At 29.5% G+C, this 18,418-nt stretch overlaps 1 protein-coding gene and 1 long non-coding RNA gene across 3 annotated transcripts in view; one reads left to right on the top strand and one right to left on the bottom strand.

The window, feature by feature from the left end:
• Positions 1–5,185: 5,185 nt before the first annotated feature.
• On the bottom strand, positions 5,186–17,839 carry LOC145280116 (uncharacterized). Its single transcript, XR_013868548.1, has 2 exons — positions 15,909–17,839; positions 5,186–6,302 (listed from the first exon to the last, which is right to left on the bottom strand). It is a non-coding gene; the product is annotated as an uncharacterized LOC145280116 (long non-coding RNA).
• The window catches only part of LOC145280114 (uncharacterized), a 53,400-nt gene continuing 44,516 nt past the window's right edge, over positions 9,535–18,418 (top strand). Inside the window, exon 1 of one of the 2 annotated variants that reach the window (XM_080131867.1) lies at positions 9,535–10,329. In XM_080131867.1, coding sequence (XP_079987993.1) covers positions 9,849–10,329 — 481 coding nt within the window. In that variant the 5' untranslated portion in view covers positions 9,535–9,848. The remainder of the gene's footprint in view (positions 10,330–18,418) is intronic. The other variant, XM_080131868.1, reaches the window with a different exon arrangement.

Below are 18,418 nucleotides of genomic sequence, written 5' to 3'. Positions count from 1 at the left end.
ATTTTCAAAACATTTTCAGATCGATTATCAGCATATGAAATTTTTCAAGGAATGGTTTACCTTGGAACATTGTATTGGAGTTTAATCTTGAGGCATTTTATATTGGACTACTGTCATCTTATCCGGATTATCTTCCCAATGTTATTAACTCAATTTGGACTTGTACATGAATTCAACTTGCCCAGTTTCTTCAAAAGGATATAAAGATTTGGGGGGGGAGGGGGGGGTAAAAGTTGGATTACCTGTAATGCTTTGCACTTTTTCTTTCTTGCTTCTACTTAAATTATTTTTTTTTTTATCTTAATCTAGAGAGATTTTTCTTCTACAAACCGAAGACAGAAAAAAAAAGTGAATTGTAGTATCGCAACAGATACTACACTTTGCTCCTATGACTATAATCCGATTGTTATTGTTATATATTTTTTGCTTTTTACGTTATTTTCACTTCCTGTTTATGTTCTCTGTTCTTGGCTTTATACCTGTTTAATTTTTCTGTAAATAAATATTGTATTTTTTTGAAATCTAAATTGTGTTGATTATTGCAATGGCTTCGATTATTGATTGTTTTTTTTTTTTCTGGACAGCAAATTATTTATTTTATTCTGTTGAATTTAGTATTTTGGGTTTTTTTCTGCAGAAGCGTGTCATTTCGTACAATTATGATCTCATATCTGTAACAAATGTCAAAACAAGATGAAGGGAATTATCATGACGACCCCATTTACAACTTGGCACTCCTTACAAAACTTGGTACTCCTTACAAAACCGGATGTTTAATCCTTGAACACCTTAGCCCATGCAACAGAAACCAATACAGTTATTTTTTTTTCTTTCTGCGTATATCATCACTGGAGCCAACCAATCAGATCTCATCAAAGCGTTGTATTATCAGCAGCTAGCAAAATAGTATACAGAGGATGCGTTTCTTCACTTTTATTAGTACTTATTAATTTATCTCATTTGGGTCAGTACTATATTCAAAATATAATGAACACTATTTTCATAGAAATGTTAATAAACTCATATTTGCTTTGTGTTATTTGTTTTTCTGTCCAAAAAAATTAATTTTTTTTGCATTATCCAAAAATGCATCAGCTTTATAAAAACATATTTGTTAATTAAATATATTTCTCATTCCATGGAATTTCCACAGGTCCTGTCAGTAATGAATAATTTGACAGATCATGGGATTTAGTCGAGTAAACCATTCCTTGGCCTTTTCGCTCAGAACAAAGTGCAGTATCTGTTCTAATGCTACACTTCGTCTTATCCATCTTCGGTCAGTGAAGGAGAAATCTTTCTAGATGGAGACAATTTTTATTTTTGTTCCAATCCAGAGTTCCCCTTTTTGGGGGAGCTGGATTTTCTTCACACTAAAAAACTTGGGGTTATCTTTACAATTACTGTTTCGACTTCAGTTTTGATCGCTCCTTCATTTCTTAATTTTTATGATATTTTTGTTTGTAAAATTGTTAGGTGAAAGTACAGAATAGATAAAGGAAAGTACCCACCCCCCGCCTTCCCATGTTAAAAAGAGTTTTCTAAATAATAACGTCTATTTACAAAAAGAAAAAACACTCTTAACATGGGGAGAGGCGACCGTTAGTGAAGTTAAAACAGTACATATTATTTGGATTCTGTTCTCAGATGTATCTTGTTGAACTCAGGAATGTTTCTGTCAAACTCGGGAATTTGGCAATAATTTCAGACAGAACCCTTTATTTACTTTATTGGGTAGCATACTCTTGTTCCATCAGCCGTGACTGGATAGAGGTTTTAAATAATTTACAATTGTATTTTTTGGTCGCCCAAACTGAGAATTGAACCTTTAACCTTCAGGAGAAGGTCACTTTTACAATTGATTTTTTTTCCAATTATTCTAACCAGTGCGCCGCAGGTTCATGCGAACAAATACTCTAAACACTGCTCCATGGATCCTTGCAGAAGGACCTGTGTGCACAGTGGTTAGAATACTTGAAAAATCAATTATAGAAAGTGATATTCTCCAATAGGGTTGAAGGTTCAATTCTCAGTGTGGTTGACTGAAAAATACAATTTTGAATAACTTAAGATCTTTATCCAGTCATGACTGACAGAACATGCTACTCCCATGAAGTAAATAAAGGGTTCCGTTTGAAATTCCGTCCAGACTCCTGAATTCAACAGAAACATTCTCATGTTCGACAAGATACACTTGAAGAAGGTCAGAGGTTACATCGATTAAAACGTTGTGAAAATGACACTCAAGATGAGAACAGTAGTCCAAAAAATTCAACTATTAGGTTGATAAGAAGGTTCTTGCGAAAATTTTAATTTTGATTTCAAATGATGTATTTTCAAATAAGTTTTCGTTTCATACCTTTACTTTATGTATCATTTTAAAGAGCGTTTTTCACTCTAATCGTTTAAATTACAATCGTTTTAAAACAATTATGTCTTCTTTTCAGAACGTTGAATACAAGATGGAAAAAAAGAAAATTCGTACAATTTTCTTATTTCAATTCAGGCTAGGCCGAAAAGCTACCGAAACAGCTCACAATATTAACGAAGCATTTGGCCCAGGAATCACTACTGATCACACAGCACAATGGTGGTTTAAGGAATTTTGTGGTGACAACAAGAATCTTGAAAACGATAAGCATAGTGATTGGCCATTGCATGTTGACTACGATCAATTAAGAGCCTTAGTCGAAGCCAATCCATGCAGGTCTGTTTGAGAACTTACTTCTGAATTAGACGTAACATATACGACAATTTCCAACCATTTGAGAGAGAATGGAAATAAAAATAAAACTTAATAAATGGCTGCCTCACGAATAAAACAACAACCAAAAAAAATGCCGTTATGAAGTGTTATCTCCTCTTCTTTTACGCAACAAGAACGACTCGTTTCTGGATCGGGTTGTGACTTGTGATGAAAAGTGGGTTCTTTTCAACAACCGGCGAAGCTCAGCTCAATGGTTAGATGCCGACAAAGCTCCATGACACTTCCTGAGGCCAGAGTTGCACCAGAAAAAGGTCGTGCTAACTGTCTGGTGATCTGCGACCGGTTTCTTTCATTACTTTTTTTAATGCCGGCAAAAACCATTACGGTGGACAAGTACTGTAAACAAATAAATGAAATGCATCAGAAACTTCGACAACAACACCCAGCATTAATCAACAGAAAAGGTTCAATACTTCTCCACAACAATGCCCAATCACACGCTGCTAAACTGACTCTGCAGAAGTTGAATGAATTGGGCTATGAAACTCTGCCTCATCCACCATACCTTTCACCTACCGACTACCACTTTTTCAAGCATTTAAACAACTTTCTGCGTGAAAAATGCTTAAAAAACCTAAGTGATATCAAAAACGCCTTCATTGACTACATCGGCACCAGAACACAAGATTTTTACGTTACTGGCATAAATACATTTGTTTTGCGTTGGCAAAAGTGTGTTGATTCTGATGGTGTTTATTTCAATAATCAATAAATTTTTGTTTGAGCCGAGATATGTTTATCTGAATTGAAAAGTTAAAACCCGCAAGAACTTTCTTGTCAAACTGATAATAGGAGTAATCTATCCTCATCTCAAAATTTCAGAAACAAAAGGTCAAAACAGTGATTGTAAAGAAAACCGGACCTTGTGACTAGCTTTACCCCCGTGGGGGAGGTAAGTAAATAGGAATGGATTATGGAGCTGCCACTTATGCATGATGGACTCAATAATTTAATGGGAATCCATTCTTCTGCCCCCCTCCTCCACTCAACGTTAAACTGACTTTGTCTAATCTTTCTACAATCCTCTACAATTGGAAACGAGCACTTCTGCATTTTTATTATTTAGGACAATTGGGGGGGGGGGGGTAGGAACTCATTTCAGAATACATGGAGACAAATCAAGAAGACCTTATCCGAAAATGTCAAAGTTTACAAATTCAAATAACACAAAATAAAACAGAAATTATCTGAACATTTATTGAATTAAAATAATTTTTTTTTAATTCCTAACGACACAAAACAAATCATTAATTATCTGAACATTTATAGTATTAAAATAAATTCAAGAAAATTTTATTGTCAGAAAAAAAATTATCCAAACATTTATTGAATTAAAATAAAATAAAGAAAATTTTTATGGAAGAAAATAAAACATTAATTATCTGAACATTAATTGAATAAAAATAAAATTTCAAATGACACAAATAAAACATTAATTATCTGAAAGTTTATTGAATTAAAATAAAATTAAGTAAATCTTAATAAAAAATAGAACATTAATTATCTGAACATTTATTGAATTAAAAAAACATTTAAAAAATTCCAATCACACAAAATAAAACATTAATTATCTGAACATTTATTGATTAAAAACAACATTAAGAAAATTCTAATAATACAATATAAAAAAAAAATTAATAATCTGCACATTTATTGAATTAAAATAAAATAAAGGAAATTCAAATACCACAACATAAAACATTAATTTTCACAAAATTTATTGAATAAAAATGAAATTTTAAAAATTTATAAACGCAAAATACATTAATTATCTAAACTTTTATTGAATAAAATTATAATTAAGATAATTCTAATAACACAAATAAAACCTTTATTATATGAATGTTTATTGAATAAAAATAAAAATAAGAAAATTTTAACAACCCAAAAGAAAAAATTAATGTTCTTAAAATTTATTGAGTAAGAACAAAATTTTTTAAATTTAATAACACGAAATAAAAACTTAATTATTTGAACATTTATTGAAAAAGAATATAATTAAGAAAATTCAAATAACACAAAATAGCGTTAATTATCTGAATATTTATTGAATTTAAATTAAGAAAATTCTAATGACACAAAAACAAGCATTGATTATCTGAACATTTATTAAATTAAAATAAATTTTTTAAAATTCTAATAACACAAAGTAAAACCTTAATTATCTGAAGATTTATTGAATTGAAATAAAATTAAGAAAATTCTAATAACACAAAAAAATAATTAACTGGGGGTTGATTGAATTTTAATAAAAAGAAAAGAAAATTCTAATTACACAAAATAAAACATTAATTATTTGAACATTTACTGAATAAAAATAAAATTTTCCAAATTTAAAAAACACAAATTGAAACAGTAATTATCTGAAAATTTATTGAATTAAATAAAATCAAGAAAATTCAAATAACAAAATAAAACTTTAAATTTCTTAAAATTTATTGAATTAAAATAAAATTTTAAAATACAAAGAAAACAAAATAAAACAATTATTATCTGAACGTTTATTGAATAAAAATAGAATTAAGAAAATTAACTACAAAAATAAAACAATTATTTTCTGAACTTTTATTTTATTCAAATAAAAGTAAATTTAAATAACACAAAAAAGTATATTATTTAATTGGAATTCATTTTGAGATGAGCATTATTGATTAATTCATTTATTGCAGACTGTTATCCCCATTTTTTTTTTTTTTTTTTTTCACAACGTTTCTGCCAACTATTCATCTTGCCTTTTTCATGGTGGTAACCGTGACGGGATAGGAACTCCAAATCTCCTAACAGCATCTTCATAATTACTGCCTTCCATAGTTGTCTCACCATGTTTCCAGGTGAGAATTGTATGAAGATAGCGGTTTCAATCCTACCCAAAGTCAGCCAGACGATTAGTTGGCCAAAACGTGGTGAGACGACAACTATGAAAAGCAGTAATTGCTGAGGATGCAGTTAGGTGATTCAGAGTTCATATCACACTGCGGTTACCAGCTGATGAAGGCCAGAGGAATGGTTGGCCGAAACATCGTGGAACAACAACTAAAAAAAAAAAGATAAAGATAATAGTCTGCAAGAAATAAATTAATAAATAATACTCATCTCAATAATGAATTCCAATTTAAATAATATATATACCATTCGGTACGGACCTGACCATGGAAGATCAGATAATAAATAAACGTGGATTTATAAGATCAAAAAATTCAACCTTGATCGCCCTTCAGGGCCCGTGGCGCAGTGGATAGAGATGTTGAATCTCTATGGTTCCAGGTGAGAATTGTCTGAAGGTAGCGGTTTCAATCCTACCCAAAGCCAGCCAGAGGCTTACTTTGCCAAAACATGGTGAGATGACAACAACTATGGAAGGCAGTAATTGCTAAGGATGCAGGAGTTGCAAAGTTCCTATCCCATCGCGGTTACCATCGGTGCAGTTAGGATGCATCGCGGTTACTGAGGATGCAGTTAGCAGTTTCAGAGTTCCTACCCCATCGCGCTGACGAAGGCTACAGGAATAGTTGGCCAAAACGTCATGAAACAACAACTAAATAAAAGGATAAAGATAACAGTCCGCAATAAATAAATTAATAAACACAAAAAAGCATTACATATCTGAAGATTGATTGAATAAAAAAAAATTAAGAAAATTCCAATAACATAAAGTAAAGCATTAATTATGTGAACATTTATTAAAATAAAATTATATGAACATTTATTTAAATAAAATTATATGAACATTTATTAAAATAAAATTAAGAAAATTGTAATAACACGGAATAAAACATAAATTATCTGAACATTTACTGAATAATTTTTTTTAATTTTAATTGCACCAAATAAAATATTAATTATCTGAACATTTACTGAATAATTTTTTTTTATTCTAATTGCACCAAATAAAATATTAATTATCTGAACATTTACTGAATAATATTTTTTTTTTAATTCTAATTGCATAAATATTATATATATATATAAAATATTAATTATCTGAACATTTACTGAATAATTTTTTTTTAATTCTAATTGCATAAATATTATATATATATATAAAATATTAATTATCTGAACATTTACTGAATAATTTTTTTTTTAATTCTAATTGCACCAAATAAAATATTAATTATCTGAACACTTACAGAATAAATTTTTTTATTCCAATTGCACCAAATAAAATATTAATTATCTGAACATTTACTGATTAATTTTTTTTTATTCTAATTGCACCAAATAAAATATTAATTATCTGAACATTTACTGAATTAAAATAAAATAAAGAAAATTCGGGTTTGTATTACTACACACAAGTTGTCAAAAAAACAAATATAGAACAAATAAATGTTATCAAAGGCAAGATAAGTTATTTTTTTTTACCAAAGTGGATATATTTTTCGTGTTTTTATTTAATGTAACATGTTTATTCAGCTCGAAAAGCTGACAATGTTTACCGATGTATTGGAAAATTCAAAATGGCGGCCGACTCTCTCTTGGAGAGGGTAAGTTTGGGGAAAGGTATTATAAATAATAAACTAGACAAAATACTGTTAGAAATTCGCTCAATATATGTTACCGTGACATAAGTTGATATATATTCGGCTGTTTTTTAATAGTATTTTGTCTAGTTTATTATTTATAACATCTTTTCCCAAACTTACCGTGTTAAAGAGACAGTCGGGCGCCATTTTATATTTTCCAATACATCAGTAAACACTGCATGTTTTTCGAGCTGAATAAACATGTTACATTGAATAAAAACACAAAAAATATATCCAGTTTGGTTGAAAAGTAACTTATCTTGCCTTTTGATAACATTTATTTGTTATATATTTATTTTTTGACAACTTTTTCGAATCTATGTGTACAGTAATACAAACCCGAAAATTAAAAAAACACAAAATTGAACATAAAATATCTAGGTATTTCTTCAATTCAAATAAATAAAGTTAAGAAAATTTTAACACAAAATAAAACAATTATCTGAATTTTTATTTTATAAAAATAAAATTACAAAAATTCTAATTACACAAAATAAAACATTAATTACCTGAACATTTATTAAATTCAAAAATTAAGAAAATTTTAATAAGAGAAAAATATTAATTATCTAAACATTTAATAAGAATATAATTCAGAAAATTCAAATAACCCAAAATAAAACATTAATTATATGAACATTTGTTGAATTAAAATAAAATTTTGAAAATTAAAATAATACAAAATAAAATATTACTTATCTGAACATTTTTGAATAAAAATAAAAGTAAATTCTAATAACTCGAAATAAAACATTAATTAAATAAACATTTATTAATAAAAATAGGAAAATTTGAATAACATATGAGAATTAATTAACTGGAGATTTATTGAATAAAAATGAAATTAAGAAAATTCTAATAACACAAAATAAAACAATAATCTGAATATTTATTGAATGAAAATAAAATTTAGAAAATTCAGATAACACAAAATTAAACATTAAATATCTGAAAATTTATTAAATGTCATTAAAATTTAGAAAATTACAATAGCACAAAATAAAACATTAATTATCTGAAAATTTATTAAAGTAAAACAAAAAATTTTAAATTTTAACATCACAAAAAACATTATTATCTTAACGCTTATTTTATTAAAATAACAGTAAGAGAATTCTAATAACACAAAATAAAACATTAATCATCTGAAATTTTCTTGAATTTAAATATAATTAAGAAAATTTTAATAATGCTAAATTAAACATTAATTATCAGAACATTTATTGAATTAAAATAAAATTATGAAAATAGCAAAAACACAAACTAAAACATTAATTATATGAATAAAACTAAAAGTAAGTAAATTCTAATAAAATAAAATAAAACATCCTCTGAAAATTTATTGAATAAAAATAAAATTTAAAAATTGTAATAGCACAAAATACAACATGCATTATCTGAACATTTATTAAATTAAAATCAAATTTAGAACATTCAAATCACACAAAATAAAAGATTAATTATGAATAAAAATAAAATTTTAAAAATAACACAAAATAAAACATTAATTATCTGAACATTTACTGAATAAAAACAAAATTTAAAAAATTCTAATAGCACAAAATAAAATATATCTGAACATTTACTGGATAAAAACAAAATTTAAAAAATTCTAATAGCACAAAATAAACTATATCTGAACATTTACTGATTAAAAACAAAATGTAAAAAATTCTAATAGCACAAAATAAAATATATCTGAACATTTACTGATTAAAAACAAAATGTAAAAAATTCTAATAGCACAAAATAAAATATATCTGAACATTTACTGATTAAAAACAAAATTTTAAAAATTCTAATAACAAAAAATAAAACAATGATCTGAACATTTATTGAATTAAGAAAATTCTAATAACACGAAATAAAACATTGATTATTTGAAGATGTATTTAATTAAAATAAAATTAAGAAGTCACTGTAGTCACTGGTTGCCATTGTTGTACGCGCAAGCGCGCCAAAAATATATGTTAGCGCATACGCGTACAACAACAATGGCCACCAGTTACAACATAAAAAAATTACATTGCTTTATACCCGGAAAACTGCTTGTTTGCGGAAAATTTAAATACAATATTCGTTTTCAGCATACTCGAAAACCTATGGAGGTCGTCATTTTAAATGTGAGTGTCAAGGTGGAAAATAAGTAAAAATTTACCACTTTGTCTGTAGTTTTTTTTTTTTTTTTATGTTTAAATTTTTAATAAGAACCTTCTCATATACTTGTTTTCCGGGCACTTTTCGTTTCGTTGCAAAATGTCAAGGTAGTTTTTATCTTTTTGTCCTTTTTTTTTTTTTTTTTTGAGGTGGGAGAGGGGAAACCCTACATTGAAAACTGACCTTGTGTTACTCTAAGCGCTTTATTTTATTTTATTAACGGAAGTGACGTCAATGAATTAGTGGAAAGTTTAAGAACTTTTTTAGAACTCTTTTGACAACGGAGTTTACAAAAACAATTAACAAAAGCAACATGTCGTTACGGCATTTTCGCACGACGCCCAAAAGTTTTCAAACAAACCTTCCTTAACGTGTTTACATGCTTCTATCTTTTCACAATGGCAGCCCGTCTTATTGAAAAGCCAGAAAAGGACCCCAAAGCCGGACGCAAGTCGAAACCGTACGATGGCTATGCCATTTTTTGTGATAAGGACCGAGCGAAAATCAGGAACTTGTTGCGTGTCCTTAAACATCTTAATTTATGTATTCGCTGTAAAGACGATGCCATTAGCGGGCAAGGGATTTTTGAAGCTATTGTTGAAAACGGTATTTTAGCCTCGAGGTGCTGTCTCATCTTTGTCTCTTCGGCTTTTAAAAATGACCACTTGTGCGTCCATTTTACCAAGATCGCAATCTTGCAATATTTACGCACGGACAGAAAACTGCGGATTATTCCGATTTGTCTCGACAGAACGAAAATCACATGTCTTCAGATCTTTCAAGAGATCTCGTTGTACAAGTCTTCAATTGGAACTGTACCAGAAGTTGTTCCCGGCGAGAAACTTATATCGGCCATCTACAAAGCTATGAAAACGAAAGGTAAACTTTAAAAAAAAAAAAAAAAAAAAAAAAGGTAATGTTGAAGATTCGCCTTCCTTTGTTTACAAAGCCATTTGGCAGAAGTGACATCCGACATATTTTTAGCTACGGATGACCAAAACTGTACAGAATTAACCGTTTTTTTTTTTTTTTTTTTTTTTTTTAGATTTATGAACTGTTTTCCCCCATTAATGTTTCTGAACGTTTACCTAACTTTTATAATAAAAAGTTAAGTAAACGTCGATATCGAAATTTTGAAATTAAAGTTAGTTTTATTTAAAAAAAAAAAAAAAAAAAAAAAACAGGGGTTTTTTGTGTGCTAGTGCAGAGAGTGATACGCGCTATTTTTTTAAATCGTATTTCCAAGTTTAATTAATTAATTAATTTTTGGGGGTTTGTATTACTGTACACATAGATTCGAAAAAGTTGTCAAAAAACAAATATATAACAAATCAAAGGCAAGATAAGTTACTTTTCTACCAAACTGGATATATTTTTTGTGTTTTTATTCCATGTAACATGTTTATTCAGCTCGAAAAACTGTTTACCGATGTATTGGAAAATTCAAAATGGCGCCCGACTCTCTCTTTAACACGGTAAGTTTGGGAAAAGGTGTTATAAAATAATAAACTAGACAAAATACTGTTAAAAACCCACCGAATATATGTCAACTTATGTTACGGTAACATATATTGAGCGAATTTCTAACAGTATTTTTGTCTAGTTTATTATTTATAACACCTTTTCCCGAACTTACCGTGTTAAAGAGAGTCGGGCGGGCGCCATTTTGAATTTTCCAACACATCGGTAAACACTATATGCTTTTCGAGCTGAATAAACATGTTCTATTGAATAAAAACACCAGAATTATATACAGTTTGGTAGAAAAGTAACTTGTCTTACCTTTTGATAACATTTATTTGTTATATGTTTGCTTTTTGACAACTTTTTCGAATCTGTGTACAGTAATACAAACCCGTTTTTTTTATTATTCAATTGTAAGGTTGAAGTAGAGAATAGGTACAAAACACCCTCCCCTCCCCATGTTAAGAATGGCTTTTTAAATAATAACGTTATTATTTACGTCCGGATCACTCTCTGCACTAGTACCAAGGTACTAGTGCAGAGTGATTGATTCAGACGTAAATAATAAAGTTATTTAAAAAGTCAGTTTTAACATGGGGAGGGGAGGGTGTTTTGTACCTATTCTATACTTCAACATTACAATTGAATAAAAAAAAAATAAAATCATAAAACTTTAAACTTGGAAATACGATTAAAAAAAAAAAAATAGCGCGGATAACTCTCTGCACTCACCAAAATTTCTTTAAAGAAAGTTTTTTTTTTTTTTTTTTTTTTTCATTGTTCATACATCATAAATGTTCAAAATCGTATCCAATACATGATATTCCCAAAATAATTATTCGCCGCCGTCAGAGGAATTCTTGTAGATGACTAATAAGTTTGTTTTTTTTTTTTTGGGGGGGGGGTAAATGAAACTAACTTTAATTTGAAAATTTCGATGTTTGAAAAACAGTCCAAAATATATATTTCATTATAAAAGTTTTTTTTGTTTTTGTTTTTTATAAAAGAAATAAAACAGTTAATAAATACAAGAAAAAAAAACAAAAAAAAAAACAAAAAAAAACACAAAAAAAAAGCAGTCCAATAAGTTCAACCAAGTTCAGTCAAGACATTAAAAAATGAAAATACCGAAAAAAAAGTTTAAATTGTATGTATCTGTTATAGAACGAAGTTCTCCGAAAAAAAAAATTTCACTTAATTTCATCAAGTAGTTTGATTTTTTACAGCGGAAAAACGTTTTTATGAGAGCGCGTTGAAGACGACTATCTTGGATTAAAAAAAAAAATTTGTTTTAATTTTAGAAATGACAAAGGGAGATAACTCCAGTTAAAGCGCTGACACCCCTTACCATCTTTACTTCCTAAAAATCGAACACTTTGCGGTTGAATCAAAGTTTAGCGTTACAAATTCCAGAGAATTTTTTGAGGATCGGCACTATTTCCAAACGAATTATTTTGCGCTAAACATTATTTTTTGTCTTAAAAAAAAAAATAACCATTGTAAGCATAGGACGAAATATCGGAGCCGGTTATTTTGTTTAATTTATCGACATCATGTAAATTGAAAATAAAAATGTCCGCTTGTCTTCTTCAAAAGGTCATTCTTTAATCTGATTGGTCGATTTTTTTCTTCGAGAGTAACCTGCCCTTTCTTTTTTGGAGAGTGGGGGGGGGGATTTCCCCCTTATTTAAAATATAATTAAACAAACGAAAACCCCCCCCCCGACTCCTTGAAGGAAAAAAACCCAAATCTTGTTCAATAATTTTTTGTTTGTTTAATTATATTTTAAATAAAGGGAAAATTCCAACCCCCCCCCACTCCTTTGAAGGAAAAAAAACAAATCTTGTTTAATAATTTTTTTGTTTATTTAATACCTTCTATAAATATAAAAGCGAAAATGTATATATGTGTGTTCGCTTTTTCTGTGTGTCTACAAAAGGCTTCTTTCAGAGAAGCGGTCGCTCGCTTCACAACTTTTTAAAACTTTTTATATCACATATAAATCGTAATATCTCAGTTAACAACGAAGCTCGCCTGTCTATTTAATTTGCTCGATTTCGGGAAGATTCAATATTTGTCGCTCGCCGCATGTGGGTTAGTCTTTTTCCTATAAGATCTTGGGCGATGGAGGGGGGGGGGCGTTCAGCAGTAAATGAAATCTCGCAGTCAAACTTGACCTCATTACTTCATTAAAACGAGCACCTGCTAAATCCAAGTAATTAAATAAATTCAAACGTGTTTCCGTTAGCATGTAGCGGTGGGGCAATGGTTAACGTAGCACATTTTTTTTTTTTTTTCTTCACACTTTAATTTACAACTTTGCCTCAACGATTCGGGTTCGATCCTCATACTTACTTTTTTTCTTTTTTTTTTTAACCTCCCCCCACACACACCTCCAAACACCCGGGCAACGCCGAGTACCCCTCGCTAGTTTTAAATAAAGGGAAAATCCCCCCCTCTCCAAAAAAAAAAGGGCAGGTTACTATTGAAGAAAAAAAATCAATCAGATTAACATTTTTATTTTCAATTTCGATGATGGCGATAAAGTAAACAAAATAACCGGCTTCGATATTTTGTTCTATGCTTACAATGGTTATTTTTTTAAACAAAAAATACTATTTAGCGCAAAATAATTCGTTTAGCAATAGTGCCGATCCTCAAAAAATTCTCTGGAATTTGTAACGCTAAACTTGGATTCAACCCATTTTGCTCGGTATCATAATTTTTTTTTTTTTTCGCTGTAAAAAAAAAAAAAAAAAAAAAAACTACTTGATGAAATTAAGTGAAATTTTTTTTTTCAGAGAACTTCGTTCCTTAATTTAAATTTTTTTCCATATTTTCATATTTTAATGTCTTGACTAAACTACCAAAAAAAAGGTTTATTCTGTACGGTTTTGGTCATCCGTAGATAAAAATATGTCGGACGTCACTTCCGCCAAATGGCTTTGTAAACAAAGGAAGGCGAATCTTCAACATTACCAAAAAAAAAAAAAAAAAAAAAAAAAAAAACATTCAAATGCCTTATTGTTTTGATTTTTTTGGGGGGGGGGTATTTTTACGACCTTCCTCAGCGTAGTATAAACACCCCCCCAACCACCCCATGTTAAGGAATGGCTTTCGCGATTGGGGAGGGGGTTATTCCGAAAGCCGTACTTAACATGGGGAGGTTGGAGTGTTTATAATACACTGGGGCAGGGGAGTATTTAACTTTTTTGGTGCAAATAAAGACAGTAGGCCCAACAGACGAGCCTCGTTCTGACATTCCGAAAATTTATGTAAAAGACATTTATAAACAATATTTTTTAAATGAATTTCTTAATTTTACTTAAAAATATATATATATATATATATATATATAAGCATATAGAAACGAAACACATTCTTAGAATTTAATTTCTTAGTTTTAATTAAAAAATAGATTGTAAACATACAGAAACTATTTTGTAAATAATTATTGAAAAATATTGCAAAGTCTGTTTACATACCTGGTTCTTTGGGATAATAGGGACGCTTCCGACCCCCCCCCCCAAAAAAAAGACAACTGAAAAAAAAGATTTAGTGTTTTTACTTATTTTAAAGCGCTTTTTATAAGTTTGAAACCCAAGTAGTGCCTAGTTGGTAACTTGGAACAAGGACGCATGACGGAAACTTAAGTGCACTTATTGATCCGTGAAGTATTAACGTTATTATTTAGAAAGGCATTCGTAACATGGTGTTTTGTACCTATTCTGTACAATTAACCTTACAATTTAATGAAAACATGGGTTTGTATTACTGAACACATAGACTCGAAAAAGTTGTCAAAAACAAATATATAACAAATAAATGTTATCAAAGGCAAAATAAGTTACTTTTCTACCTAACTGGATAATTTTCTAGTGTTTTTATTTAATGTCAAATGTTTATTCAGCTCGAAAAACAGTGTTTAATGATGTATTGGAAAATATAAAATGGCGCCCGACTCTCTTTCAAATAGTAAGTTTGGGAAAGGGGTTATAAATAAAAAAAAACTAGATAAAATACTGTTAGAAACTCGCTCAATATAGGTTACCGTGACATAGGCTGACATATATTTGGTGGGGTTTTAATAGTATTTTGTATATTTTTATTTTTAACTCATTTTCCCAAACTTACCGTGTTCAACAGAGAATCCGGCACCATATTTAATTTTCCAATACATCGGTAAACACTGTAGGTTTTCCAAACTGAATAAACATGTTACATTGAATAAAAACACTAAAAAGTATCCAGTTAGGTAAAAAAGTAACTTATCTTGCCATTGATAACATTTATTTGTTATATATTTGTTTTTGACAACCTTTTCGAATCTGGGTACAGTAATACAAACCAAAGCATATCATAAAACTTTAAATTTGAAAATACTGTTCACAAATAGCATGGATCAAAAAGTGCACTAGCACCGGAAATTCTTAAGGGTTTTAATGTTAGTTTAATGCTTTTATGGCAAATGTGTAGTTTAGCGGCGTAAATTATTTGATAGACAAAAAATTATAAAAACTACTTATTTTTATATAAAACACATTATTCGACCCAAAGGCTGAAATAAACCGGAAAAATATTCATTTTTATTTTTTTCAACATTTTTTATCTTCTATATATATAAAAGCGGAAATGTATGTTCGCTTTTTGTGTATGTCTTCGAAAGGCTTTTTTTTTTTCCGGTTGATTCTTGAGGCCGTCGCTCATTTTTAAAACTTTTTGGTGCTAGTGCAGTGCACTTACTGATCCGCTTTTTTTTTTTTTTAAATCGTATCGTTATATATTGGTTTATATTATAGATGATATATTTAAATGTGTCGTGTGTTATCTAGTGGATGTAAGATATTGTTCTTTTAACAGACAGATAATAAACGTATAAATCGTATGTATGTATGATATGATATTGACATGTAAACTGAATCATGTTGTATCAGACTTATCACATGGGATATTTTTACAGTTCATATGTAACAAGAATAATATATGCTTCATACCTTTTTTTCTTGAAGAGTTCTTCTGTATCTTCCGGCTGCTCAGTGACGAACCATGAAGTGATCAGCACCATATAATTGAGACATCTGTTCTTATTTGTGAAACCATTAAAACAACTCTTTATATTTTTATAATATAAATTTATTACAGTTGTCTCAATTGGTTTTCACAGGATCTGCAGTTAGTCTACATTTTCTGTTCATACAGCCCACTCCTAGCTGTCTGTCCACCCTTGTCTAGACATCTGTCCGCTCTGGAGGTCAATCCTCAACTCTCTGAATCTCTCCAAAACTGATTACATCACGTGTTCTCTTACGTCACCTAATTACGTGTCTCAGACCAATCTAATCCACAGCTAGTTATTTGTTTATTAAAAACCCCAAAATAATGTTTACATATATTTTCTATTTTCACATTTCTTTTGCGATTCACACATCAATCATTTCTTCCGCAATTTAATTGTTTATTCTTCTAATCATAATAACTGATCCAGCAACCATCCATCACTCAAATCAATTAATAAGAATACAATAACAATAATAATAATGTTTTGACCATTGACCCCGCTTGCCACAGTTAATAGATACTACGCTATGATCAGTCTAAAGGGTCATAACATTACACTCCTTTCCCCCTTATTTTCAAAAATGTACGGCATAGATTTTTCCTATATGCCCTATTCTCACCTTATTCTTCACACCTGCGAGCCAGGAAAATGTCAGATAATATTTTTGCTATGCATTTTCAATATATTTTCATTCTTTTTTACAATAAATATACGGTGCAGACATGTTTTCTATGTCTCCCGTCAAATAATTTATTCGGCCGGACCCTCTTTCACGGCCCATATGGCATCATTCAGGGATGTGGGTAAAGTAACCTCATGTTCGTTAACAGCTGCCACGTCAGCCATCTCATGCCAATTCCAATATCAAGGTGCCGACATCTCATCCGACAAATTTCTGACTTCTTTTATACAGGCGTTATTCTCTGAACCTTTAATTCACAATATGGGAACGTTTTACTTCTAAAGTTCTTGCGTATCAGCGGCATATATTCTATCTTTTTTTATTATTATTCTTTCTCCTACTTCAGATTCACTACATAATGGCCACGTCATCACTACACGTCCGCTCTTGTGTTGGAAGTTCTGTTACTTCCAAGATTGGGCATTTTCAATCAGCCGAAGCTCACAAGCGGCCCTATATGCAAGCTTAATCTATGTGGGTGCATTGTATTGCGCACCCTCGTTGCAGCTACAACAAGCCTTTTAAGCCCATGGGCCTGCAGTACTCCCATCTTTATTGTATGCGTAGAATATGATCTTTCAACTGTAACACCGGTCAGCTTTATCAAGCTACATACAGACAGCGAAGATAGCATTTTTCATAATCAAAAAACCTATTAAAAAATTCCCTTTGCAGGGTTATGTGAATCTCTTCCAAAAAAAAAAATAGTTAACCGCCTACGTAATTTAATCCTGTCCCCCTTTTTAAAATTCTAATTTGACTAGACCGACCATTTTATCTTAATCTAATCTTCTGATTTTTTCTTTCTTTTTTTTTTTTTAATTAATATTTTGCAGACTCCTAGAAAACAACAATTATACATCAAATCATCAATACACATTTTTTCTAACAATGAACATTAACTTCTAAGTAATTACATAAAACAACCTTCTTTAGTCTTTAAAAGAAAATGTTCAAAAATGCCGTTAAAACTGGAAAAACAATGTTCACGATTTACAGAAACTGTCCGTTGCTTCTGACCTGAAAAAGAGCATCAATTCTTTTTCTTTTCTTTTTCTTTTCTTTTTCTTTTCTTTTTCTTTTCTTTTCTTTTTCTTTTCTTTTTCTTTTCTTTTTCTTTTCTTTTTTTTTCTTTTTTTTTCTTTTTTTTTTTTTTTTTTTCTTTTTTTTTCTTTTTTTTTCTTTTTTTTTCTTTTTTTTTCTTTTTTTTTTCTTTTTTTTTTCTTTTTTTTTCTTTTTTTTTTCTTTTTTTTTTTTCTTTTTTTTTTCTTTTTTTTTTTTTACCAGTTCAAAACAACCGATGGTCATTTCCTCTATAAACGTCTGCAACAGTGTAAATATTACAATCATGATTGACACAATTCAAAGCAATTTCATCTGTGTGTGCTCCCGTTACATTTTCTTACTGTCTCTCTCTCTCTCTCTCTCTCATCGGTGCATTGTTTTAAACAGAATAACGTAATTCTTTTTTTTTTTTTTTTCCTTCTAATTTTTACATTAAGTGATATTTTTCTTCTGTTCATAACGAGCTCATTTCTAATACGATAAACATTTTTTCTTAACTATTTTCTATAAAGTTTTACATCTGTGTGTCTGTATGTCTTTTCTTTCTTCATGAAAAAGTTGTGCGTGTGTATGTGTGTATTGCTTTTTTTTTTTTTTTCTATTGTTTTTTTTGTTTTTTTTTCTTGACACGAAACCTCCATTTCAATTTCAGGACCTGCTTCCGCGTATTTTTCACACCCCAGGTTCGATATCGCATT

This window comes from Euprymna scolopes, chromosome 7, assembly GCF_053919585.1.
Source record: "Euprymna scolopes isolate OS-2025 chromosome 7, ASM5391958v1, whole genome shotgun sequence".
NCBI classification, from domain to species: Eukaryota; Metazoa; Mollusca; class Cephalopoda; order Sepiida; family Sepiolidae; genus Euprymna; species Euprymna scolopes.
Note: the sequence above shows the minus strand (reverse complement) of the source record. Positions and strands in the feature narration are given on the sequence as shown.